This window comes from Pleuronectes platessa, chromosome 1, assembly GCF_947347685.1.
Source record: "Pleuronectes platessa chromosome 1, fPlePla1.1, whole genome shotgun sequence".
Taxonomy (NCBI): domain Eukaryota; kingdom Metazoa; phylum Chordata; class Actinopteri; order Pleuronectiformes; family Pleuronectidae; genus Pleuronectes; species Pleuronectes platessa.
Genome location: NC_070626.1, coordinates 22,628,515 through 22,654,026, shown reverse-complemented (window position 1 = coordinate 22,654,026; position 25,512 = coordinate 22,628,515). Strand labels below are relative to the sequence as shown.

Here is a 25,512-nt window from a genome sequence, read left to right as displayed (position 1 = left end):
ATATATATATATATATATATACATATTATATATATATATATATACAATATATATTTACATATATGTTTATATACATTAACATATGCATGTAATAAATGAAACAAAATACATTGTTCATTTCGTCGTGTAACTCTTAGCCGCAGTATTTCATCACAAATGAACATGTGAACATTATACAACCCAGGATATTTCCAAACAAAATTCAGACTTAAATAGTTTAAAATTATTTTACCAAGAGGTTCATGTCACACTGTATGGAGAATATTTAAGATAAGACGATTTTCTACAACCACAAATTCCATTGCACAAGTGTTTTGCAGCAGAAAATACCTTCATAGGTGTCTATGGATGAGAGTAATTCAACTCAGAGCTCAAACAAAACCTAAAGAATCACGGAGACGGATGACCAATTACAATACATATGATTAACTGGATATGAAATGACTTCTACAAGAGGATATGACATTTTGATCATTTTGCGCAGCCCTAGTTTTCATTGAAATGCTTGTTCTCTCACATGAAAATACTTTGTTCTTTAAAATGCACAACAATGTTTGTCAGTAGGACTTCCTGATATCTTCCTCAACGATGAATGGACACACATTCTGTTCATCCACCGACTGCCCTACCTTACACATGGCATGACAGTATGATTTTGAAGGTCGGATTTCAAAAACATCTCAGAGTTAATTTTACTGTTTTAGATTCTTAGTACTGGAGATTCTTAACATCTTTCTGTCTAAAGTTGATTTTAGGTCTATTTAAGAAGACGTGTACTGTTTGCAGTGATCTATTAATGCAAAATGCAACAAATTGGTAGCTAACATGGTCTATCAATGAGGCCTAACTGGTTTGACCACTATAGAGGCTGTTGGAATATATGAACTTCATTTGTTTGGTTAATCTTTATAGTTATTTCTAGTTTCTTGGTAGTTGTTTGTTCTGCCTTAAAAGATATAAAACAAGCACGACGATTTCCATGACTTTTATAACTTCAGACGACAAGAAATAGCAAATAACGATTCAAAGGGAGCAAACAACATGGAACCTCGAACAAACACAGAAGAAATGATACATGTAAAATGATTTAGAACAGTCAATTATATTAATGATTAGATAATAAGATATAACAAATACGATTCTTAGTTTAAAAATGTACTCAAAGGAGAGACGTTTAAATGTGCAAGAGTATTGACATTGACAAATGTGACAACTGAAACAATAACATTTGTATTGGAAGCTATCAAATCTGCACCATCAGCAAATGTAGTCATCCTTATAAATCCTAAACATCTCATTTAATTCAATTCAAAAATATATCAGGTAGCACTATTTTGACATGTGACCATCAAATACTACAAATTGCAGCACTGACTGAGCTTTCTCATAGGTTTGACCCAATAGTTAAGTCTCTGGGCTTCAGAAGAGTGTTTCCCTTTAAGTGCCACAATAAGAATCCTTTTCCAACAGGTTGGACATCTCCATCCACGACAGGTCCCACTGCACCTCCGTCACATCCAACTTGGTGGCAGGAAGCACCCCTGCTGGAACTTCCTGTTTGGAAACAGGCCAGCAGCTCCAAGTGCAGAACTTCTGGTACCTTCAAGAAAATACAACAGGCAGTGAATCATTTACTTCACCACCTGTTGGGCTTGTCGTTCATGCAGTAGAAAGTAGGAAGTCAAGACGGATGAAAATTTTATAAATACTAACCTGTAGTGACAAACGAGCCAAACAGTCAAAGGAATGACGATCAGAAGTAGAACCCCACATGAAGCAATGATCCATTTCCAGGAACCTGATCAAGACGACATAATACTTGTTTAAATAAATAAAACTGTTATAATAACCACAACAATTGGATTTCCAATCAACTTGGCAGACAGATGTAGTAAGTGTCAGGAAAGGGCCCACTGTATTTTGGTATTAAGCCGATCCAGTCATTTTTTAACTCTTTCTTTAACATTGTGCTTTTAAAACGTTTTCCTAGGGAATAATTCTTGGACCTTAATGAAAAAAATCTGCCGTATGTAGAGGACTGATATCTATGAGTGTGTGAAATTTGGTGCAGCTTGATTGTATTTAAGGGGACTGCTGGGCCTTGGTGAATATGCGCTCTACTGAGTCCCATTGGAGTTTCTTTCATCTCATTAGATCCTGAGGGATCTTCCTGATGAAATAAGACCTTGATGAAAAGACAGAGCAGGAGGAGAACCAGACAACCAAAAGGCTTCACTCAATAATGGAAAATGTGTTGATTAATATTGAGTATTTCCTCCAAAACAAGTAGATGTATATGAATAAGAAAAATACCAGTGGAGGCTGGAGTCTCCTCTGATGTGAAGTTTCCTAAAAGAAACAACAGTTGATATGTGACACTGATCCACTTCTATAGAACACACAGCAGAGTGATGATGTTCAGCTGACCTCTGTCTGGTCTCACTGATAACCAGCTCTCTGGACTCTGCAGCTGTCTGACGCACACCTGTAGAAGCCTTCATCTTCCCGTGTCACATTCTTAAGAGTCATCTTTATGACTCGGTCTGAACCGGACGAACTGTTAGAGTCAATCAATGCTCCGTTTTTAAAGAAGCTGGTTTGTTTGTGTTTGCCGCTCTGATGCTGATAACACAAGGTGACATCGTCATCCGTAAACACAGGGGAGGCTTGGGTCTTCAGAATTATGTCGCCATCTGTGGAAGAAAAATAGAAGGCAAGATTGAACTCCTACTTCTTTTAGCCCCTAAGGATGCTGAATTTTTGCGGGCGCAAACATTCAGCATCCTTAGCGGCTAAGCCCCCCCTTTCTTTCAACCCTAGAAACGCCCCTGGTCCCACCCTCACTAAACTCTCGCAATTAACCCAGACAGGCAGAGCCTCGATTAGCAGAGGACACGGGGGACGAGTCCCATCGCTCAGCGGGGCCACGTCACCCCACATGCACCGTCACAGGCCGGTAGAGGGAGAAGAGCTCTGCAGGTTGGTTCTGTAGGTAAAGTTTCGCACCAAGAATATTTAAGGTTGCATTTTTAGGTCAGTATCAGAATAGTTCTTACACAAGCAGTGGATGTTCTCAACCTGCCTGTTTGGAAGGGGCTGTTTGGGCCGGTGCTGATGCTGGTTGCACGTTATCTTGCTGAAATTGAGAAAGAAAGAATGACCCTCAGGAATTGAGCTGTGGCAAGAAAAGTCCGACGAACACAAAGAGCAGTTCACCTGTTTACTCAACGTTCAGTGAATCTCAAACTGGAGTATCAGTTTTCATAAAGTAACAAACACAATCTTCAGGCACAAGTTTTCAAAATAAAAGCTCTGTAATTCAGCTTGATATAAAGTATTTTAGCAACAAAATTAAGAATGTGCTTTTATTTTGTGGACAAATTGCTTAAGATAATGATTCTGTGAATGGTGTCGCCATGAGGGAGATCAGCATCTGCGACACACACGAACGCTCAGGTCAGTTTGATGTTGTTAAATAAAAAAAATTCATAATTATCAAAAGGATCTGCCAGAGCAGAAGATAAGTTCATCTCGGTCCACAGACTGAGGCACGCTGCCCAAGCCCCTCTGACCGCAAGGCGCTGTTTATACTGTTTATACTGAACCTACTGTGTGTGCTAATCACATCAAATTCAAAACTGCACATGTCAAGTGTGAAGCCTAAGACACGTGTTCCAAATACACACAGACTTCTGGAATCCTCAGCTGAATACAGGGGTGGACTGGGACAAAAATTCAGCCCTGGCATTGTCTGTCCAGACCAGCCCACTACATTATCAACGGACACCACATATAAGTCCACAAATCTCACGGCGTCTTCTCTCATGCATACTACTGTTACCACCTAGCTCAAAGATGGCAACAAGAAGGGAGGCCACACACAAACCTCTCATGCCAAAAGTAAATGTATTTAACTCCAAATCAAGATAGCTCTAACTACGTAGTGGGATGTGTAAAATATGTTACGCGTCAGTGGTGTAAACAGTGTTTGGATGTGTGAAAATAAGGTGTGATGTATGTTGTAAGGTGCAGAAGCAAAGAAAAACAAAGGCTGAGGGCCCCATGCCCCTGGAAGCAGCCTTTAGATCTGCAGCTGAAGCCCAGCCCAAAAGGGCAGGCCCAGGGTGACGCCCCTGCCAGCTCTACCTGTGTCTGGAAAACAACTCTTCAGACTCTCACATGTCAAGTGGTCAATCTGAGAAGGACATGGATACATTATAATGTCTCTAATCATCACAAATTAAGTATGATTTCATAAAACATAAAACATGATAAACTCACCAGACTAGAGGAGACTCAACAGACAAACTTTGGTACAGTGAAGGCAGAGAGTGGAGGCAGACAGAGAGCAAGTCCTCGAACATGGACAGAGGGGGAACAACTCCTCAGGCTCTCACATGTCAAGTGGTCAACCTGAGAAGGACATGGATACATTATAATGTCTGAAAAATAAAGAAAATGTTTTCCTCTGTCCTGAACCTAGAGTTGAGAACTTTTTGGATGTGTGTTTCTTTTAAAACCTTTTGAAAATTATTATAATAATGAAGTATGAATTTATACATTAAAAAATACATGATAAACTTACAATTCTAACAGTGGTCCCAAATGTCCACATATAAAACAAAGGGAGAACGACTCCTCAAATATGTCACAACAACCTGTAATAATTGATAATTTAGTGTACATGATCACACCATTAAGGATCAACACATAAGCACTCTCATCTCTATTTACAGCTCAGAAAGTTTACTGATGCTATGGCAACAGTAAACGACATTAGTAGCTCTTAGCTAGCTTAGCTAAATCATCTGAACAATAATAACCCATAATATCACAATTCGGCTAATTAAAACAAAATCAAAAACGTTTTCTACTTTGTTTTGGACATGTCTAAAAAATGTAGCCTAGCCAGCCCCAGGCCAACGTTACTTACCATGTCTGCCTCCACTCGCTCATCATTGTCGAGTCCTCCTCGCTCGTCTCCCGGCGCACCTGCTGCTGCTGGGCTGGTGAACCCGGCACCAAACAGGTCCGTCAGTTTGCCACATTTAGCAGCCTCCACCTCCAGACACTTCAGCTTTTTTTCCCGATGCTTCTCAGCGCCACCCGGGCGTTTTTTACTCTTATTATCCATTTTAAGTTTCTGTCTCAGCAGCAGCCCGTCCCGTGACTCCCCCCCCAAAATGGAATGAGGTCCCGCCCCACCCTGGTTTGTGTTGTGATTGACAGCACTGTCAGGGCTCTCTGAGCCTGTCAGCCCATGACTGATTGACAATGGCAAACAACAGACCAATAATATGTGTCGATACTGGCAACACACTGCTAGCCCTCTGTAGCCAATTGGCCGGCCCAATTGGAGGGAATTTAGAGAGGAAGAAGAGAAAAAAAACAACCCCAGAGCGGACCAGACCGGCCCACATTGGGTCAACCATAGATATATATAAACACTAGATGTCTCGTCCGCATTGCTGGCCAATGGAGTCGAACGTCCGCACATGGCGGCCATCTTGCCACAGGCAGCTCGCTCACCCATAACATTGTGTTGGTAGTGGAACATGTACTTTTTAATTAACTATAACTTGCTCAATTTTCAACCGATTTTGAAACGGTTTGGTTTGTTATAAACGCTGGAGATGTAGTTATGACACTGCATAATTATTAATAATTATGTTATGATCTAAATAATAGAATAATGTTCTTAAAAATAGGTACAAGATTTCCCTCTACAAATGAGATGTATACTTATGAATAATTATAATTATAACCATGGGTTTTCATATGGAAATATCATTAAACAGAATAGATAGGGGCAATAAATACACAAATGCACAAGGTTTTTATGTTAAATCAATATATAGGCTACTAAAACTCAACATACAGAATGGCAACATGAGATATGTATACTTTTATAATAGGAATATTACTAATATAATAAAATAATTTGAATTATCACATGTTTAGTTTAAACAAGTCATAATTCAAATTATTGTATTATATTAGTAACATTCTTTTTATAAAAGTGACATTTATTTGCAGTAAAAAAAAAGGTGTAAGAGTTCCATTTACAAATATACATAAAGAAATGCTGCATGTTGAAAATTCCCACCCTCTAGAGAGAACTAGACTACTTTGGAGGTATACAGATGGAGGGCCGACATAAAAAATTACCCAAAAAACAGTGAAATCAATACAAATCTATAATATTTACTAACCTCTAAAGAGGCTGGTGATATTCGCCTAAAACGCTGATATGATATGATAATGGTGATTCTTAGGTGAGTCGCATCGACTTTGTGAACGTAATTTTTTCTATTTCCGGTCTGACTGAGACGTTGATTGTACCGGCTGTGGTGATCGGATCTTGAAATGGTTTACATTTCAGTCCTCACTCCTGAAGTGTTCACTGCAGAGCAGCGTCCCGTCAGAAGCAACAAAACCGTCCCTTCTTAGGGCAACCTCCCACGTCCTCCTCCTCTCTCTGGTTTTGGGAAACCTTAAAAAAAAGTGAGAAATGTATCCAGATATTTAAATTATTGTCAACATTTTCATTCCGGATTTTCATTTATGTATGTATGTAAATTAAGAATAAGAACCACACTAAAAACAATAAAAAGGTGTCCAAACAATCTAGCAATACTATTATGCCATAGCCCCGCTGTTCCTGTACATACTTCCAATGAGTAACTAACGATTATCCTAAAACTAAATCATAATATCCTACGGGTGAAAGGTGATCCCACGGGTTCTCGTTTCGAGACATCGGCGATTGGAGCATCCGTAGGCGGCACAAAAGTCTGGCATCTTCAGAATCAGAATCAGAATCAGAAAGGATTTATTGCTCAGTAGGTTTACACCTACCTGGAATTTTTCTTTGGTAAAAAAGGTGCATACATTTAACAAAAAAAAACAAAAAACAATAAGTACTACAAAAACACAATAAGGACTTCACATAAGAAAGAAATAACTATACATGAAACAAACAAAACAAAATTAATACAAGATGTAAATGCAAAACAGAACAGAATGAGGATGTGCAATATGCAATAAACTGTAGTGTGTGTAAATGTAACACAGAATTGAGGCGTGGGGATAAGAGTCAAAGACAGATGGGGGTCAGTTGCAGCCGGGAAGAAGCTGGTCTTGTCCACTGGCAATAAAGTCAGCAATTTCCTGTATAAATCATAATGCAAGATGTGAAACCTCAGTTAAATCATGTGCAGCTTAAGTTATATTGAAAAGAAAGAACAATTCTGCCTCTCCCATAAATGTAAAATTACTCGGCACTAGCCTAGCCTAGCCTAGCCGTGGTACACAACTAAGCTGCACGATTAAGTCGTTTTTCGGAGAGAAAAGCTGCGATTTCAACATGTTCAAGCCTCCAGAATTATAACCACATTAATAACGTTTGTAAGAAACCAAACCATTTGTAAATCCGTCAAGATTTCAGCGAGATAAGAGTATAAGTGTTTGAGCAGATCACTGACCCTACCTCAGGTTCCACAGATCCTTCCAGAAAGCCTGCCTGTGGCAAGATGGCCGCCAGTGATGACGTTCTAGACTCCGCCGGAAGACATCTAGTCTTTATATATATCTATGGGGTCAACGGCCCACCGGGACGATGCCCGGTATGCCAGATGGCCAGTCCACCCCTGGCTACAGATAATGGATCCCTCATATAAACAATCGACTCCATAACAATTTAAAATGAAAGAAAATCATACTGCATATATTGACTGCAAGCAGTGAGTTATTGTCAAAGCCTACAGCCTATATTTATGGATATCTATCGTCCTCCACAGCTTCTTACAAACCGGGAGTTACATTTCAAACAAAAGACCCCATGAAGTTTAAATGGGCGATCTGTTAAAACACTATTAAAGTTCTTTCCAGGATATTTTATATAGTTATATTCAAATTACAGCTTATTTCTTGGAGTGGAAAAGTTCTCTACAGGTATTCAAGCATTAACGGGGACCCTGATACAGACTAATATAAAGCTGTCTTAATAACCAGTGACATGTTTTGAAATAATAAAAACAAAGTGAATACGAGAAGCGAAGACAAACATCATCCCCACATGTTCTAAAAATGACATAGAACATAGCGCAGAACACATTAGTCTCCAGTGTCCTCTGCAGTGTTGTGCATGAACGAACGCAAAAGAACGCGCTCATTGAACACGTTCACTTTTATGAGAACGATGAACTGAACGCAACTCAATGACAAATAATGAATTTGAACGGTAAACACGTTCATATTGTAGCGTCCTCGCGTATAGACGACAGGAAACTTCTCTCTTAATGTGTAACTTTATTAAAGTCCAGCGAACACGACACGCTTCTTGTTCGTAACTCTGACACTCCTCTCATCCACCACTGTACTCTTCACTCCCCTTCCTCATTCACCCTTGATACGCCAACTCATCAGCCAATGAGAGCCTGGCATCCCACAAAACCCTACAGCCATTGGCCTATAACTGTCACGTGCCCCACGCCTACCTGTTCACTGACCCTCGGGACATTTCAATACTTTCTCCTCAGGAGAGACGCTGTCTAAATCGAATGCTTTCACCATGTCTTTGCTCAGTGCCCGTAAAATGTCCGCGATTTAGCCTAACCGAAACCAGCTAACTAGACTTATCACTACGTTACCCATCACTCATGGCACACATATGCAGACCAAACAAGCAACGTATTCCAAGTGTTTTCTTCTCTGGCCAGTGTCTCGGCTCCGTACCACACAACTGGGTTATTCTCTAACAATAGGTTTCATCCAGTATCTAAAAGCCAAAAATATAAAAGTAACTTTTAAGTAAGGCTGTCAGATATATGTCGTAAAGTAGAAAATATTTTCTCTGAACTGTTTATCAAAAGCAGCATAAAATGACACCAACACACACACGATAGTCTGTCCATCTATTTAATCTGCTTAGTTCCCGGGAGATATCTAACAACTGAAGTGGCCTAGTCGGCAAAGTGTTCGGTCCCTAACAACTGCGACCCGGGTTCCAATCCCACTCATTCCCATTTTAAAGTTGGCAATATGTTACACTTAAAATTGGCAGGACTTCTTCTATTAATTGCAAAATATCTGACACTATGTTAATTTAAATTAATTAAATATAAAATAGGAAAACATTTAATTAAAAAAATTAAAATAAAAAAATAAAAAGCTGCGCGCGCAACTCCTGCGCATTGGACTTCTGCGCAGAATGTGCGCAATGGGCTTCTGCGCAGAATGTGCGCAATGGGCTTCTGCGCAGAATGTGCGCGCGCAGTATTTTTTTTTTTTTTTTCCCCATTTAATTTAATTAAAAAAATATATATTTAATTTAATTAAAAAATATATATTTAATTTAATTAAAATAATATATATTTAATTTAATTCTTTTTTTTTATATTTCATTTTATATTAAAAAAAATGTATATTACATTTCATCATCATTTCTCCGCGCTGGTTCAGGGGTAAATGATTCTGGTCTTCACAGGTGACTGACCTACGCAAGCCTGTAGCCGCCACCCCCCCACAGGAGATTATGTGCTTGTGTGTGTGGCTGCGGCGCTTCCTGGTTCTTCCCGGCACTACGCTGCCGGTGCGAACAGCCAGAGTATTTAACATGGGCGAGGAAAGGAAGCGGAGCGCTTTTCGCAGCGCTTCTACCTCCGGTGAGTCCCCGGGGTTAGAGGATGATGGTGTGACGTGAATGTATTGTTTTACATTGCATGTGTCACGTCGTGATAAATCAGTCTCCTATGTCGCCTGTACCAGGAGCCGCCCCTGTCACTGGTTATCTTGGCTCGCTGTCTGGCCGGTAACCAGCCGTCCGGACCGCTCCGTGAAGAAGGAGGAGGAGATGTTTCTTTACTTGGAATGCGGCCACTTTATTTCTCGGATATACAGCAGGAGCAACACTCGCATCACCTCTAGGTGCTCCGTCCCTTCTCCTTATAAACACACTTTTAGCGTCTTTTCCCACAATACCCTGGTGCACTACGTCACACACTACAAACTTTCCTTAAAGGGGCAGGCCATACCTGCAACACAACAGCTCTCGGTCTCATATACAGATGGCAAGAGAAAGCAGAGACGCAGACTCAGCAACTACATCCGAGATCCGATGCACCTTATTATTATCTGAGTGATTTTTACACACTGTCTGATAAACATTCCGACAGTAAAGGCAAGGGGTAGTGATGGATAAGGTTTTCTTTAACAAGTTAAGTCGTCATTCTCACTGTCCACCTTAAAACTATGAAATGAACTGAAATATGAACTAGTTCAGAATTTAAATGGTGAACTATGAACGTGAACTATTCATGTTTACTTGTATGAACTGAACTTTGAACTTGTTCATGAGAGTAGTGAACTTGCACAACACTGGTCCTCTGGCATTCAGGTCCTTATATACTCCATATCTCTTTCTGGTCCTATCTACTGTTCCTCCTCTGGTTTCGCCTCCTCCTCTCCCCTTATTGTCAATGACTAGCGTTTTAATGATTACATCTGGCGGTGCAACAAATTAATTCCTGCCTCTCTGGCAAAAAGCTGTTCTCCACCTGATTATGCAAAGCAGGCCTACATTCTCTCCCTTTGAAGTGGAGGCAAAGCTGCTCAGAGATTCTCCCCTGGAGGAAACACTGCAATGAGGGGGAGCATCAACAAACCAAGAGTTCACGCAGAGGTCAGCAACATGGTTAACCCCGATGAAGCCCCACTTCATCCCCTCATCTCCCCACACGGATGTTTCGGTAGCGTAATGATGCGCTCGGGTTCGAGAGCTACATTTCAAAACATGCAGAAGGGAAGCAGAAGTAGGACAGCTAATAAAAATAGCTGTATAAATGCACCGAACAACGCTTGTGTCTATGGTCAGGCAGGGTGGTTGGATGAAACTGGCTCTTGCAGCTTTCCTATTCAAGCAATCACACCCGTGACAGTGTGTCACAGGCTCGCTCCGAACCTCCAGCCTCATATATATGGGAGGAAGAAATAAGGCTTTATACACACATACGCCTTTTCAACGGCAGATACTTCCACTTCAGTCTGATGTGTTTCAAAAGGTAAAAACACAGCTCATGAATTCTCATGCGTTATTGTCTATTGACACTTCCAAAATACTTTCAGCTTCTCGTCTGAGCAATCACAGCCTGATGAAAAGCTACAGCACTGCCACCAAACGGCGTCTGCTCTTCACTCAGGCGTAAGACGAGAGCCACAGAGTAATGAGCCACGGTGCGAGACGCTGCTGCTTCTCAATCACTCTGAACACAGGCAGGATGGAAGAGACTCTGTTCACTCAGAGTGGGACGATGCAGGGAAGGAGAAACAGACATAAACTGTGTGTTAATTCTGTCAGCACTGCTTCAAAACATTTCGTGGTTATGAAACCGATTCCCGCGGGAAGCCTCGAGCGCCCGGCTATGGTTTGTCGACAATGAAAACATTTACAGTGCGGTAACTGCGATGACAGTTATATATTGAAAAACAAACTGGCCAATAAACTTTAAATTAGTCGCGGAGGTTCAGATAGAAACTTCTGACTTAAGTGGTTAAATTTTGGTTATCAAAATTTTATGAGCACAACCTAAATTACAGATTCAAAGAGTGTGAGACGGAGATTCTGAGAGTGAGCCTCTGTGGTGCCAAGTCTCATGTCATCTCTAATTCAGTGTTTGGAAATAAACTGAAATAAAACTTGAGGCATTATCACTCACAGCCAATGGAATTAGCAGTGGCTGAGTTTTCACCAAATCATTACAGAACGTTGCAGCCTTAGAATGACTGCTATATTATCAAACATGGACACAATGTGAATGTGAGCGCTTGAAAAACCTGTGTTTAATCAATATCGCATAACTGTAAAGCCAGTGCAATGAACAATAAATAATAAATATAAATAATAACCATAGGCTAAGAGATCATGTCTGTTTTCGGCCAATCGGTGTCAGCCAACACAAGTTGTGAAAACATCACTGAAGTTATAGCACCCCTGGCTCATGGCAATAAGGAAGCAACATTAACATTCATTTGACTACTTGATGAAACACGTTCAATATTCACCTTCCGTTTTTGGTCCCCACGAACTTGTGATAGAAGAATCTGGTGTTTTAGCTGCTAAATGCTCCAGTTAGAGCTCAGCACAGGTCCCACTGGGGCTTGTTTCCCCAGCAGCAGCCGCAGCTTCAACTCTGACTAGAGGCCCTTTGCTGCATCTTCTCTTCTCTCTCCTCCCTTCCTTTCACTCTACAATCTGTCCTGTCAATAAAGGCAATAAAATGCCTGAAAAAGTAATTACAAAAAAAAGAAACTAAAGCTTTGACAGTAGCGGCTGGGCACATAGAAACTGCAGACACTGATGATAACACTCTAGTTAGTTCACACAACCAACTCTTTTTATAGTTTCACATTATGATTTGATTTCCTGCTACAAAATATCAATCGAGCTGCTTTATATAAATATATGTTGTCGCGGATCTATATAACTTCGATGAAGAACACTGCAGGTAAGTGTAAATGATGTGAGCAGAGTTATATTGTTACTTTGTGTTTTTCAGCTGCTTTATACCACAAACACTTTAGCTCCAGCACTTCCTCTAAAAGGTGAAAACTGTTTCACCTGCAACAGTTCATCTTTGACACACATACATGTTTATTTCTCCAGGTCTAAACTACTGTTTAGAACTACTGTGCTTCTCTAATAGTTTCACAAATTGACATTGACGGTTTCTACGATGTACTTTGAATCTCAAAAGTTGCACAAAGAACATGTGTATGCTTAGCGATTTGTTTCTAAACATCTTCAAGGGACAGTCAGCCGCTACGTCCTTCTTCTAATCCGAGACAAAAACATGGGTCCCCAGGTCCTGCCAGGCTGAGGAACCACTAAGATGCCGAGTCTATTGGGATAAGAAGACACATCACTATTCTGTAGCAGCAGCGAGGGCTGGTGAGAGGTCTGTCCATAAGAAGGGTGTGAGGGTCTAAACACAAAGTGTTCTGATAGAGGAATGGCTATCTCCTCCCACAGGTCTTCAGGTTCCGCGTCAGGAAAGTCCTTCAGCACCGTCTCGACCACAGCGTAGTTCTCAGAGCTGGACAGTGTGCAGGTTGAATAGACCACAAGGCCCCCTGGACGCACCACTGACAGTGCAGACCTGAAAAGAGAGTTAGAACAGTTTATGTTGTTTTCCAAATGTGTGGAAGTATTTCATTATCCCTAATCTGACCAAAAAGAAAGTAATGTTTTGAAAACAACTTTGGACAGTAATGCTAGAGGTGAATACCCCAAGGGTACATATAGCTGAGTTTATATATTGGGAACTGGATTTACCTCAGCAGCTGAGCCTGGAGCGCAGGCAGCCTGGCTCTTTCCTTGAGTCTCTGCACCCCCTGCTGGGCGCTGCTAGAATACAACCAGCTCCGGTCATTGGAACAGGGAGCGTCGACTAAAACCTGAAACAAAGAGACACGGAAATGTGAGTAATTCAGAGTCCGAGCTAGAGAGCACCAGAGTGCAGTGGCATTGAGAAACAGAAAAGGTCAAGAGGAGTAAGTGAAGGAGTAAGAAAACTGAAAGAGATAATGACAGAAAGAAATAATGACTTTAAAAGCTGCAGGTCTCTAAAATAAGCCACGTACATGTTATATTTCCTATATTTCCATTATCAGTCACTTCCAATCAATGTGATTCCTCCCAGCCATTTCTTTGTCTCCCTCTTCATCCAGGCTCCTATTTTTTAAATGGACAATTTTCTTCATTTCAGCTGGAAGTCTGCCTTAAAACACAAGCTCTCATACACATGACCGGTGTCCCTACCTACCTTGTCATATGTCACATCTTCACTCTGAAAGCGTTGTCCATCCTGTGCAGACACCATCACTTTGCTGTGAAGTGAGTGAGGCACATACGACTCCAGGGTTTTGGTAAGCCAGTCCCGTCTATGAGGGTCTGGTTCATTACAGCAGAGAAGTTCTGGAACATGACAGAGGACAAAATTATTTATAACATGCTAATCCACTTGAAGTAGTCAAGACAGTGCAACAGTGAGCTTCAACTTTGGGAAAATGCTCTGGTTTCTGAAGTACATTTCACAATCGTTGTCTCCATTGATGAGTCCGATTTTGCATATGTACTGAAAACAATCGGATCATTGCAGACAGGATTTTAACGATTGTGGTAAACATTTCCATCCAGTCATCGATCAGAGATCTGACTTAAATAACTGAGGATGTGGGTAGTGTTGTACGTCTCCTTGCTTTTATTAAAAAACATGTTTTTCTTAAAGCACAGTTGATATCATATTGACTTGTGGCTTCTACAGGAGCGTAGGTCTACCTTGAATGGTTATAATATTAAGGCTGATAATAAAAATCTATATTGAGAAAATGAACGAGAGTTTTACTTCCAGAACCACATTGTTGAGCATTATAAACACAGCAGAAAAAATTTTTACTTAGAATAAATATCATATAAAAATGTTTTTTAAGAAAATCTCCATTTCTCTAAGTTATATTAACTTATTAACATATCCACAATCTTTAACCTCTTAGCAAATCAAATCTGAACAAAACTTTGAAAGTTCTGTTTAGTTTTACCTGGGGTGGCACACTGCATTACTGCCAAGGCTTTCCCCCCCGGGGCGGAGCAAAGATCCAAAACCTTTTCTCCATCTCTGACTTGTAAAGCCAGTACAGGGAGCAGGGAGGCAGCGTTCAGGAGGTAGTACTGCTTCAGCTGGCCAGGCCGGTGAGCCTGAGAGGGGAACCTGAGTGGGTGTGGGTGGATGTAACACTGGAGAGAAGGAAGGGGCAAAGAGAGAGACGGATCGGGTTGAAGGTCCCGACCGAGTGCAGGAGAGGCGCTGACACGTTGAGGACTGGAGTCATCTGGAGGGCACTCGGAGAAGCAGTGAGGTGACAACAGAGAGTCTTTTCCTGTCTGGTTCAGCGAGGAGACGTCAGTCTGTGGCAGGAACCTGGAGAAACCCTGTGACTGGAGATTCTGTGTGATGTCTGTCACAGCTGTAAAGCGGTTCAGCATGACCCCATATTGCCAGGATCGAGGGTCCAGGAGCACTGACCTGCAAGAGAAAAGAAATCAATGAAGAAGGATACAAACACTGTCTGTGTAAAATCTGTTATCAACAGTTTCAGAAAGAAAATTACCTTGCAGACGCCCACAAGTCCCCAAGCTCATGACTGTACTGCTGGTCAAACAGATCCAGAACCGGCTGACATGAAGGACGATCTTTTTGGCCCTTTTTGGTTACCTGTTAAAAACAGGATGTAGGGAAGAGAGGTATATTATTTGTTTTCCAATTTTTACAACATCCATTGTGAGGAGTGTTACACCCGCAAATTATATGATAGGACTGATTGGTGGATACATGTTCTGATTGTATTTCTGATTCAGAGCTTTGAATCTTATATTCATGTGTTTTGGAGTAAACATTGATGAAGTACTGAGCAGATCTTCAGAGTGATACTCTAATAGTGAAGAAGTAGTAAAGAAAGTTGATGGGTCAGGATTTGGGGTCAGAAACATGAAGCAATTGCCTCAACCTGCCTTTTGTGAACAGTCCAGGCTGCTGGTGGTTTGCTGTCTGGAGAATGTTTACATCACACACTTTGGGGCCTTGATACAAGTAACTGTCACAGTCTATCTGGGTTTTAACATCTTAGTTATGTGGTATAATTAGCAACACAGATGGGACAGTCTCTGCAGAAAAAATGGGATACAGTCGTGTCAACATGGATCATAGGTTTCCTACACATTTAGGAATCCTTCCAAGGGGCTCTGGCAGAAAAGGAGCCTCCTGTTAACCCAGTGAAGGAGACACTTCAATAATATTAAACAAGCAACCCTCCTCCCTGTTGTCTCCTGTACCTGTTTGTCACCGGCTCCTCTTCGGTGCTCTGCTCGTAACAGAGATGTGAGACAGCGACGCGAACACACACACCACGTTAGCTTCTCGGTTTTAAAGCTAATTCTCCTCCACAAACTGTGAACCTGGTGTAAGAAGAACATTTATTCAGATCTCTGTGTCTCCATTTTACTGCAAAACGCACACGTTCGGATTTATCTCCACTCTTGTTAAATCCCTTTCATTAGAAACATCAGCAGTGGCTCAACACTGACAGGTCCGTTCTTCAAATCTGTCCTCCTGCAACCGGGATCTATTCTTCAGTTCCACATGGAAACCTGTGGTTGTGCGGAGAGGCGAGAGCAAATGTTAAACATCAAAAATCTATTATTAACCCCTTGTGGGAACAGATGATGGATTTAGTCTAGTTTCTGTTTATTTATTACAATTTTGCACCATTTTTTAATTCAGTACTTCACGTGTTATTCCCTGATTTGTTCACAAAATTCATCTTCAGAGGCAGCACATTCTTATACTGATAAAAAATATCCTGCTTGATCTAAAGAAGACACATCTTGTCTTTTAAACAGATGCAGTTTAAGTCCAGGACTATATATATTTTTTACAGATTTTTATTGTTAATATCATATATTTAATTGTGTTATATTTACATGCTCCCACGATCACTTTTTTCAGTGCACCCTCAAATGACCAAATTGGTCTTCTTGGGGCCTCCAGGGAATTGCTGTTAGAGCTTTCATTATCTTATTCTGTACTGAACAGTTTCATTAATTTCCCCAGATTACCAGTAACTGAAGTAATTAATCAACAATTTTGATGAAAGAGAATTAATTGGCAACATGTAATGTAAAACATTTATGGTTTTATTTTTTTTTAATGAAAAATGCTAAAATTCAATTGTACAGCTTCTGAGCTAATAATACCGCATAATAAATGATTTATATTCATTATAAATAATCAGAAACACTAAGATATTTGTCCTGTTTATGTTGGGAAATAATGAAAGAGATGTGACCTGCCAGGTCACAAGAATTTCACTACCCGATGACTGTCAGGGGTGCATGTGACCATAAACTTTGATTTGACCTAGTTAAGCAATGACATCTGATATGATGCAAAGTCAGGGGTTCACATGAAATTGGGCTATTGAACAAATATGATTATAGTTTAATATTTTTCATATAAAATAAGCAGCACTACAATTCTCACAAAAGAGGTGTGCCCTGTTTTTCTCAGGTAATAATAGAGTTCAGTGGGTTTGGAGTCAGTGGGTCACATGACACAGAAGCTATTAAAAGCAATGCAACTATCTCCAATTCAAACAGGAAGAGTGAATTATTGATGGCCCCTATGATCCATGGTGATTGCCTTTCGAACATCTAACCTTAGACTAACTTCTCCCCTGTGCCATTTATCCAGTTTTCTGTCATAGTAAATTCCAAATCATTGGGATTTTTTTTACTGTTGGTTTAAAAAACAAAGCAATTAAAATATGATCACTTGAGCTACTGAGAATAATGATGAGTACCGTTGTATTGAGGATGAAAATGATTGTTGGTTGCAGCCTAACTAAGGTGAAATAAACAGACAAAATAAACCTGGACACATGTAAAAACACACAAAAGAATGTACACGCACATTGGACTTATTAACTCTTTTACTTCCATTATTTGTTGCATGTTTGTGAACAATTTTTTTTGATTAAAAATACAATATGGTGTCAAACCGTCATTTAAAATGAGCAATGGCTTGCCAGAGTTTCATACATCACATTTTTTTTAAGGGGCACAAATAACTGGGAATAAGCAACAAGATAAGAGGATGACTTTGTGATGCGTTTCCCTTTAACACCAAGTGCTTAGCTAGTTTACATGGCGAACAGAATCAGGAAAGCAACCATCAGACAGAAGAGACCCATAGCTTCAGACAGAGCAAAGCCCAAGATGGCGTAAGAGAACAGCTGCTGCTTGAGCGAGGGGTTCCTGTTGAGAAAGAGAAGAAGTTAGAGGTATAAAGCATTAATAACATCTTGGACAGTTATTCCACTTTATAGGTGGAGATTTTAAAATGCCCTTAAAATGACAGATGATGCGTTTAATTTACCTGGCATAACCAATAATAAGGCTGCCGAACACTGTTCCGATTCCAGCCCCGGATCCAGCCACTCCCACAGTGGCAGCTCCTGCACCAATGAACTTAGCGGCAGTGTCAATGTCACGGCTCACGACACTGGTCTGGAAACCCCGCACTGCCAGCTGCTGCTGAGAGGCTGCGATAGACTGTGGTGCAAGGAATGAGGCAGTCTGAAACACAAACGTACAATGAGGTTAGTGCAAAGCAAAACACTGCAGGATCACAAAGGCCCCGTTCACACCTCGTATTAACAAGAGGTTTTTGTGATCCGATCTCAAGTGGACAGCTCCAAATATGGGTTGGAAAGCACTCAGATCGGACATAGATCCAACTCGTTTCTCTACCTCTCTTTCACTTGCTCATGCCGACACAGACACACACAGGCCATCGGACACACTTGTGGACTCAGACTGGGTAAAAACAATGTAACTGGTAACTTTTAAATTACCTAAATTACTCATGACAGAACAAGAACAAGTTTGTCACTCACCTCTGCTTTCCTGGCATCTGAGACTACTGCTGCTGAGAGCGGTCTGTACAGTACCCGGGATCCAGCACGGATCTGTAATCAGAACAGAATAAAAATTAAAAATCAAATAAATACTAAATTAGAAATACACATGCACTTGAATAGATAATTACTACCTGCATCTTACACTTACATTTATCTCAAATACTAAACTCAATTAGATATTTGAGATACTTCATTTACTTTCTACTTCTACTCCATTACCTTTCAGATGGAAAAGTGGAACTTTACTGCAGCGTTACTTTGCTAAATGAGGGTTCCGTGTATAAAAGGGGAATGACAGGTATTGGCTACCCAGCAGTTTATACATGTGGAACAATATCAACTGATTGACAGAAAGGAATGGCAGCTGTTCTGATAGTTTAATATGCCAAGTGCTTTCTCATTTTGGGAACTTGTGTGTTTCTTTATAATAAAAATAATATCATTTTAAGTCAATACTTTTGATTAAAGGAACAATCTGAAAACATTTTTCTTAAAAGAAAGAAACTCATTTTAAGACATACTGAAAGACGTTTAAAAGTTTAGTGTGTCGAATTTAGTGAAATGCCTCCCAACATGAAAGAGAACCTGTGGTCACCTTCAGTTGTCATAAAAACTCAAAAGGTGTTTAGATTGTCCAGTCTGGGCTACTGTAAAAAAAAAACATGGCAGCCTCCATAGAGAGGAAGTATTTAAATATAAAAGGCCCATTCTACGGTAAAGAAAACAACAATTTGTAAAATAAGATGAAACACACTAGTGAAAACATCACTAGGATTATTTACTATTCAATTTCTGCCAATAGATCCCTTTCACCTACATCTTCAACTGGACCTTCAAGACTTTTCGAAGGCCTAAAACTCAAATGATTGAATTTCAGACTTTCCAACATATTTAACACCCGGTGTGGGGGGAAAGGTACATTATCCTGATTATATTACAACCTTTTGCATAAGTAACATTTCAACACAATGACCATAGACTGACAATCTTTATTCACAGACTATTCCTGTGACAATAGCTGCTGTAAGAGATCAGTTGTCAACTGTATATTACAACAACTTAAGACAATTCAGATCCACATGAGTCTAAAGTGGAGCATAAACAGTTGTACACGAGGACACAGGGGACAGACTGAGGGTTGTCCCTGCAGGAGGAGACAGCAGCTGGGGGTCAAAGAAGCTACACAGCTGAGAGCTAGTGTTAGCATAGTTAGCTAACATGATAGAACAGTGAGTTCCAGGCACATATGCAGGATCGGACACCAAACTACACGGAGAACAGGAGTCTGCAAAACACCCCAAACACCCCCCAGGAGGACCCACTCACCACCAGGGAGGGCGTGGAGACGAACTTGGCGCAGGCGAACATGACGACGGGACGAGCGGCTCAGGTCAACGACAGGAGGCTGGAGGTGATGCGAGGAGGGCTGCTGTCTACACGAAGTAACACAACACAAGACAACACAACAGACGAAAGTCAGGCTCGACGTGTGATCACCTCACAAGACGAGAAGGAACAGAGTGTGCAAAGTTAAACGGACACACGTAAGGTCAATAATCAGCTGCGGATAGAAAATGGTGCTAAAAGACGAGCTAGCAGTCGGAGAGAGGAGCTGAGGTTAAAGCAGCTGCACTCAAACCGAGTTACACACACGAGTTGTGGCTTTATATTTACATTAGAGTGAGTTCGAGGCAGAGCAGAGATGATCTCACCGGTCTGTAGTAGAGGTCGAAGACACGAGAGGCTCGCACATGCGCAATGTCGCTTTTAAAAACGTCGACTTCCGGTTTCCTGGAGCGACAGAGGGCGCTAGAGAGGTCATCATGGAAACACATCCAGGACCTTGAGAGCGAGCATGTTTTAGATGAATGTATTATTTATGATTATGTGTTAATATAACGTTTATACAAGTCTTATATTCGTCCTCTGTAGATTTAAACAAGAGGATGCCTGGAATTATATGAATAGTCGGGAGGAAGATGTCAAGCAAAAATAATGATATAATACAGTTTATGTAAAGTACAGTAATGAGGAAAGACAAAGTGCTGTATATATAGATACAGATACATGTATATAGATATTGATATAGAAGTAGATATAGATAGAGATATAGATAAACATTCTGAGTTGCACTTGAAACGTTTTTTAAGCATGTGATGAAGTTATGAAATATCTAAATGCAGATTTTTGTATGTTGCTTTTCTGGAAATTGATAATTATAATGCTGTTTAAAAAATCTCTTTATCCTGGATATGAATCGTTGTTTGATCGACCTTATAATCAATATAGTTATTAAAGTCCGTCAAAAAATGTTGTGATACACATATGGTGATAAATGACATATTAGTCCTATCAACTAAAGCACATGGTGTAAGGGATGTAAGATACAATATTTTTGATAAACAACTTGAAAAACTGCAGAGGAATTACATCTCATGCAGATAAAGAGGACAGATATTTACTAAGGTATATAGAGATATATATATAGAACCTGTATTCTCATAAATACTTTGAGTGTCGATTTATTTGTTTGTTAACGACTGATAATGAAAAAACACTGAACGTTTGACTCGTGCTTGTGACCACACCAATGCAAAGAGCTCTTAAGGTTAAATAGTGCATGTACCAAGTACAGTCACAAGGGGGCAGCAATACATAATCCTGAGTCCATGGTTCACACAGGGAAACACTTGAAGCCTCGTTGTGTGTCTGTGTGTCCAATATATGTCAAATATAATGAACAATGAAACCATAACGCATGCAGAGGCAAAACAGAAAAATTACCTTGAGTCATGAGCTGCTTTAGGAAATGACATTCCCATATTTTCCTCTAATAGACTATAGACTATTTATTTATTATTATTATTTTACCATATGTCATCGGTATGGACCAGATGTATTATAGCATTTTTGTAACATTCATCTCAGGCATGGATCCGAAGAACCACAGGGTGTGCTTGAGGTCGATCAATGATTACAGCTGCAAATGCAAGGACATTACATTTCGGCCATGCCTTCATTTTTCTAGACAGGGAGGTGGCGGGAGGAGGAATGGGGGATGAATGATAAATAAATTCCACCGTGAGTAGAATTCTTATGAGTTCATGTTTCTTTTTATTTGCACATATGATAGAGAATGTATCCACGTGTGATGGCAGTTTGGAGAACTGCTCCCCAGGTTTAGTGCATTTACAATTTTAAAACCAACATCAAACACCATTCATAAAACAAATCCATGAAATAGATGTGATGGTATTGCACTGGTTTAAAAAAAGAGAGCAGGGTTAAGCTGCCACTGAAAACCGAATCAATCACGTCAAAACGTGTTCATCGTTGAAATTAGATAACTCTAAATTCCTCAACACTAAAATGGAATAACTGAAGCAGAGATCTCCACATGACAGAGACAATGAAACTCAAAATAGATTTAAGGAACACAGGGGGATCACATTTCCACTCATCTGCGCCCTAATACACTTTAGCTTGCATCATGAGGATATCCTTCCACCGTCTTATGCTCTATATTATTATTAAATATTTATACACTATCTCTCTGGCTTTAAGTGGGCTTCCCCTCTTCAAGGTTTCATCCCTGGCCGCCCCCTCACAAGAAAGCTCCATTTGGAGATGCGGAAGGGAGATTCCTCTGCGCCCTCAGCCCTCCCCCCTCCTCTGTATGATGGCACCGTTACGCACCACTATAAACAGCGGAGACGTGATTCTCAGGGGCGAATCCCTGCCGACGTCACTCCCGGTCCTGTATAAATACACTGAGCAGAGCCTCTCATCAGACTCGAGCAAATCACGCCTCACCGATCACAGGATCTCTTCAAAACCGAGGATTATTGTATTGCCTTCGTTTGATTTATTTACCAGCACCGGGTAAGTGTCTTCAATACTGACGAGACATTTGAAGTATTAGTTATTTGGCGTTTTTATTATATTGAGTAGAGCAGAACACGTGTGCTCAGGTCGACTATGAGAATGAGATCCCCAATTTTACGCACGGCGCATGTGTCCACAGATCCACGCCATAAACGCACAATGACTTTGAACAAGGGTGACAAATTGCGGAGCATGGACAAGAGGAGAGGGAGCATGCCCTTCCCCATGAATCTGCCCAACCTGCACCGCAGGAGCATGCCTGTGGACGACCGGGACCTGCGCGCCACGATGCCCGAGACCGGGCAAACCGACGAGCTGTCAAACCTCCTGCGCTGCACCTCCTACTCCCCGACCGAGCAGCACCGGGGCAGCTGCGCCTCGGACTCCTCCGACTCCGTGATCTCCACCGGCAGCGAGGCGGAGTCCCAGGTGTACAAGGTGGTCCTCCTCGGGGAGCACGGCGTCGGCAAGTCCAGCCTGGCGCGCGTCTTTGGGGGAGTCGAGGATCCCGGTCACGACTGCGATGAAGCAGGTAAATAAACGGTGATGCTGGGGGATGACTCATCTACCCTTGAAACCCACGCACACAGATGCACTCCAGATGTGCACTACCTGTTTAGTCATGTGTGATAATTAGCTCTGTCCAAGGTCAATTTAGTCCACATTATAATGAGCAATAGGTCAGTTTATCCTGATAACCTATACTTAAATATAAGGTTTTATGCTTTTTGAACCTGAGTTTAAAGACCACATTCTTCTTTTAAAAACAATTCAACATTTACAAAAAAACACATCATTTTTTATTTTCATGAAAGTCATATGAAGCCATATAAACTCAACATTTGTATCTAGGATGCATAGTGCTAAAGTGGAGCTGATTTAATATAAAAACAGACAGGCTTCTTATTTTACACTTGCATTGATTATTACTATTTCCATCTTCAGCCAGGCACCAGTGCTGCCCATAGTCGTACAGCTGTCAGAAACATCCAGTAGCTTAATGGGAAGGGGAAATATAAAAGGCTGGTTTGATCACAGGCTGTGATCAGCTCAGCTCAGTGTGCAGACTACAAAAGAGAAATGTGCTCAAATCAGATTACTGAAAAGCAAAAACACACATTGGAGACACACTCAGATAAGTGTCTGCGCCGATGTGTAATATCTCTTTTTTTTTTTGCCCCCTCAGGAAACACTTATGACAGATCTATCCTGGTGGATGAAGAGGAGGCATCCATCGTGTTGTACGACATCTGGGAACAGGTGAGCAATACATTATTGATGAAATGTTTATCCATCAACATGGACTCCACGGATTCTAGGCTACAGGCTTGTATCAGACATGAATAATGTCTAACTCAGCATCTGTTTCTGTCCTGCAGGATAACTCCCAGTGGCTGAAGGAGCAGTGCATGAGGATGGGAGATGCCTACATCATCGTGTATTCAGTGACCGACAAGTCGAGCTTCGAGAAGGCGTCAGAGCTGCGGATTCAGCTGCGTCGGGCCAGGCAGTCCGAGAACATTCCCATAATCCTTGTGGGCAACAAGAGCGACCTGGTGCGGTCCAGAGAGGTGTCTGTTGATGGTAAGTCAGTGTAATTGACTCACTTTTGAGCCTGAAATGTGCAGCAGTGGTGCGGAGAGACATTATTAGGTCAGGGGAAGTGGTTTTTAGTGAGTTTAAATAATGTAATGTGTATCATTTGAAGCATAGAAACTGCCCTTTAGGCTTTAAATGCTCCAATCTGAAAGAACTACTGGGGCCTGACCATCCTATATGGGTTCAGGCCTCATTTCTCACTTGACTGCTCCGGCGCAGCACAGGCCACATTCCTATACTACTCCAAACTGTGCCACAGATTTCAAACTATTATCCCTGAAAGCTTATATATGCACTTTAGAACGATCTAAATACTCTGTTTGTTGAACGTCTTCTTAAATGTACACTTCCTCCGAGTTTTAATTTCCTATTCTCCATTTTCTCTGTGTCGCAGAGGGAGGTGCCTGTGCAGTGGTGTTCGACTGCAAGTTCATCGAGACGTCCGCGTCCCTCCACCACAACGTGCGGGACCTTTTCGAGGGCATCGTCCGACAGATCCGCCTGAGGAAAGACAGCAAGGAGGAGAACGCCCGGCGCATGGCCAACTGCAGGCGCCGGGAGAGCATCGGCAAGAAGGCCAAGAGGTTTCTGGGCCGCATGGTCGCGCGCAAGAACAAGAAGATGGCCTTCAGGCAGAAGTCAAAGTCCTGCCACGACCTCACGGTGCTCTGAGGAGCGTGTGGGACAGATGGACACTTCTTTTCTTTGGCCTCTGAAGACCAGACGCTGTGTGTGTTTTAACACTAACCCTAAAGGACTAATAGAGCTGTACAGAAATATATTTATATTTTTTTTAGACACCAACCGAGAGCCAAGAGAGGACTTGATTGATAAACCACGACTGACATTATTCAAGTCATATCATGATAATGGTGATAGACTGCATGAAGATTTGCAAACTTTTATGTTCTTTTGTTTTTGTCTACCTTATATCATGTCGCTGTCATACAATGATCAGTCGGAAAAAATCCACTGAAATCAAGGCTTGTTTTTTTTTCTAATGACTTGAAAAGATTGCCTTGCTGTTGGGTTGTTGTTGTTGTTGTTGTGCTCCTGTATTGGAGGGGATTTGGTGTATATACGTATATGGATGACGCTGAATGTAACACATCTCATTATCCCTAAAAAACACGGTGGAGGATCACTGTACCAGGTCATCTGGAGTCGTGTCTACTTGAAACGTGGCATGCAGGTTCGTGCCTCGGCCAAGTCACTGAAGAGATGTCAAAGACGAGAGGACGCCTCTGTTATTGTGTGTTGTTCCATAACATCGAGTCCAGGTTGTGAATGTATGAGTAAAGCAATAAGTTATATCCGTCTTGTGAACTTTGACATCATTTGGGAATTCTTTTCTTACGTAGATTTCCTTTTTTTTTCAATAAAACATGAAAACAAAAACCTTGAAATCTCTTTCTGCCTTTATTTCCTGAAGCAACATGTCCTGCAGAATAAACCAGAAAAAAAAGCAGCCGCGGCCGCTTCAGGCGATTTACGTCC

At 41.1% G+C, this 25,512-nt stretch overlaps 4 protein-coding genes across 8 annotated transcripts; 1 reads left to right on the top strand and 3 right to left on the bottom strand.

The window, feature by feature from the left end:
- Positions 1 to 1,164: 1,164 nt before the first annotated feature.
- Positions 1,165 to 5,119, bottom strand: LOC128440227 (uncharacterized). 3 transcript variants are annotated; one of them, XM_053422882.1, is made up of 7 exons: positions 4,934 to 5,119; positions 4,282 to 4,413; positions 3,057 to 3,136; positions 2,486 to 2,693; positions 2,314 to 2,349; positions 1,714 to 1,798; positions 1,165 to 1,600 (listed from the first exon to the last, which is right to left on the bottom strand). In XM_053422882.1, exons 2-7 carry the CDS (start codon positions 4,362 to 4,364, stop codon positions 1,385 to 1,387), a joined length of 708 nt encoding a protein of 235 aa, XP_053278857.1. In that variant the 5' UTR covers positions 4,365 to 4,413; positions 4,934 to 5,119; the 3' UTR covers positions 1,165 to 1,384. The 3 variants fall into 3 exon arrangements, 2 of the variants coding, with proteins under 2 accessions (XP_053278857.1, XP_053278866.1); XM_053422891.1 differs by lacking the exon at positions 4,934 to 5,119 and having other exon boundaries at positions 4,282 to 4,526; XR_008338491.1 differs by lacking the exon at positions 3,057 to 3,136 and having other exon boundaries at positions 2,314 to 2,693.
- Positions 5,120 to 11,819: 6,700 nt separating this feature from the next.
- On the bottom strand, positions 11,820 to 16,158 carry nsun3 (NOP2/Sun RNA methyltransferase 3). Its single transcript, XM_053424895.1, has 6 exons — positions 15,887 to 16,158; positions 15,166 to 15,269; positions 14,596 to 15,080; positions 13,821 to 13,972; positions 13,331 to 13,452; positions 11,820 to 13,154 (listed from the first exon to the last, which is right to left on the bottom strand). The coding sequence occupies exons 1-6, from the start codon at positions 16,025 to 16,027 to the stop codon at positions 12,818 to 12,820; spliced, it is 1,341 nt and encodes a 446-aa protein (XP_053280870.1). The 5' UTR covers positions 16,028 to 16,158; the 3' UTR covers positions 11,820 to 12,817.
- A 1,365-nt stretch (positions 16,159 to 17,523) lies between these two features.
- Positions 17,524 to 20,299, bottom strand: LOC128442415 (ATP synthase F(0) complex subunit C3, mitochondrial). Of its 3 annotated transcripts, none has more exons than XM_053424876.1 (5): positions 20,244 to 20,299; positions 19,858 to 19,964; positions 18,508 to 18,579; positions 17,988 to 18,187; positions 17,524 to 17,866 (listed from the first exon to the last, which is right to left on the bottom strand). In XM_053424876.1, exons 2-5 carry the CDS (start codon positions 19,897 to 19,899, stop codon positions 17,752 to 17,754), a joined length of 429 nt encoding a protein of 142 aa, XP_053280851.1. In that variant the 5' UTR covers positions 19,900 to 19,964; positions 20,244 to 20,299; the 3' UTR covers positions 17,524 to 17,751. The 3 variants fall into 3 exon arrangements, with proteins under 3 accessions (XP_053280851.1, XP_053280842.1, XP_053280859.1); XM_053424867.1 differs by having other exon boundaries at positions 20,206 to 20,296; XM_053424884.1 differs by lacking the exon at positions 20,244 to 20,299 and adding an exon at positions 20,206 to 20,230 and having other exon boundaries at positions 19,858 to 19,960.
- A 1,953-nt stretch (positions 20,300 to 22,252) lies between these two features.
- rrad (Ras-related associated with diabetes) lies at positions 22,253 to 25,413 on the top strand. The gene is made up of 5 exons (XM_053425876.1): positions 22,253 to 22,413; positions 22,556 to 22,948; positions 23,603 to 23,676; positions 23,796 to 24,000; positions 24,410 to 25,413. The coding sequence occupies exons 2-5, from the start codon at positions 22,576 to 22,578 to the stop codon at positions 24,685 to 24,687; spliced, it is 930 nt and encodes a 309-aa protein (XP_053281851.1). The 5' UTR covers positions 22,253 to 22,413; positions 22,556 to 22,575; the 3' UTR covers positions 24,688 to 25,413.
- The last annotated feature ends 99 nt before the right edge of the window (positions 25,414 to 25,512 follow it).

What these genes read in the sequence shown, in the direction of transcription:
- LOC128440227 (XM_053422882.1), bottom strand. Translation starts at nt 4,364, where the DNA reads ATGTTCGAGGACTTGCTCTCTGTCTGCCTCCACTCTCTGCCTTCACTG. An exon ending in GAAGATGAAGGCTTCTACAG is followed by an intron (nt 2,350 to 2,485) that starts GTGTGCGTCAGA and finishes TGTTTCTTTTAG; the next exon opens with GAAACTTCACATCAGAGGAG. An exon ending in TGGCTCGTTTGTCACTACAG is followed by an intron (nt 1,601 to 1,713) that starts GTTAGTATTTAT and finishes ATTTTCTTGAAG; the next exon opens with GTACCAGAAGTTCTGCACTT.
- nsun3 (XM_053424895.1), bottom strand. Translation starts at nt 16,027, where the DNA reads ATGTTCTTCTTACACCAGGTTCACAGTTTGTGGAGGAGAATTAGCTTT. An exon ending in AATGCAGTGTGCCACCCCAG is followed by an intron (nt 13,973 to 14,595) that starts GTAAAACTAAAC and finishes GTCATGTTCCAG; the next exon opens with AACTTCTCTGCTGTAATGAA. An exon ending in CTCCAGGCTCAGCTGCTGAG is followed by an intron (nt 13,155 to 13,330) that starts GTAAATCCAGTT and finishes CTCTCTTTTCAG; the next exon opens with GTCTGCACTGTCAGTGGTGC.
- LOC128442415 (XM_053424876.1), bottom strand. Translation starts at nt 19,899, where the DNA reads ATGTTCGCCTGCGCCAAGTTCGTCTCCACGCCCTCCCTGGTG. An exon ending in TCTCCACGCCCTCCCTGGTG is followed by an intron (nt 18,580 to 19,857) that starts GTGAGTGGGTCC and finishes TTCTGATTACAG; the next exon opens with ATCCGTGCTGGATCCCGGGT. An exon ending in CAGATGCCAGGAAAGCAGAG is followed by an intron (nt 18,188 to 18,507) that starts GTGAGTGACAAA and finishes TTTGTGTTTCAG; the next exon opens with ACTGCCTCATTCCTTGCACC.
- rrad (XM_053425876.1), top strand. Translation starts at nt 22,576, where the DNA reads ATGACTTTGAACAAGGGTGACAAATTGCGGAGCATGGACAAGAGGAGA. An exon ending in TGTACGACATCTGGGAACAG is followed by an intron (nt 23,677 to 23,795) that starts GTGAGCAATACA and finishes TCTGTCCTGCAG; the next exon opens with GATAACTCCCAGTGGCTGAA. An exon ending in CAGAGAGGTGTCTGTTGATG is followed by an intron (nt 24,001 to 24,409) that starts GTAAGTCAGTGT and finishes TCTGTGTCGCAG; the next exon opens with AGGGAGGTGCCTGTGCAGTG.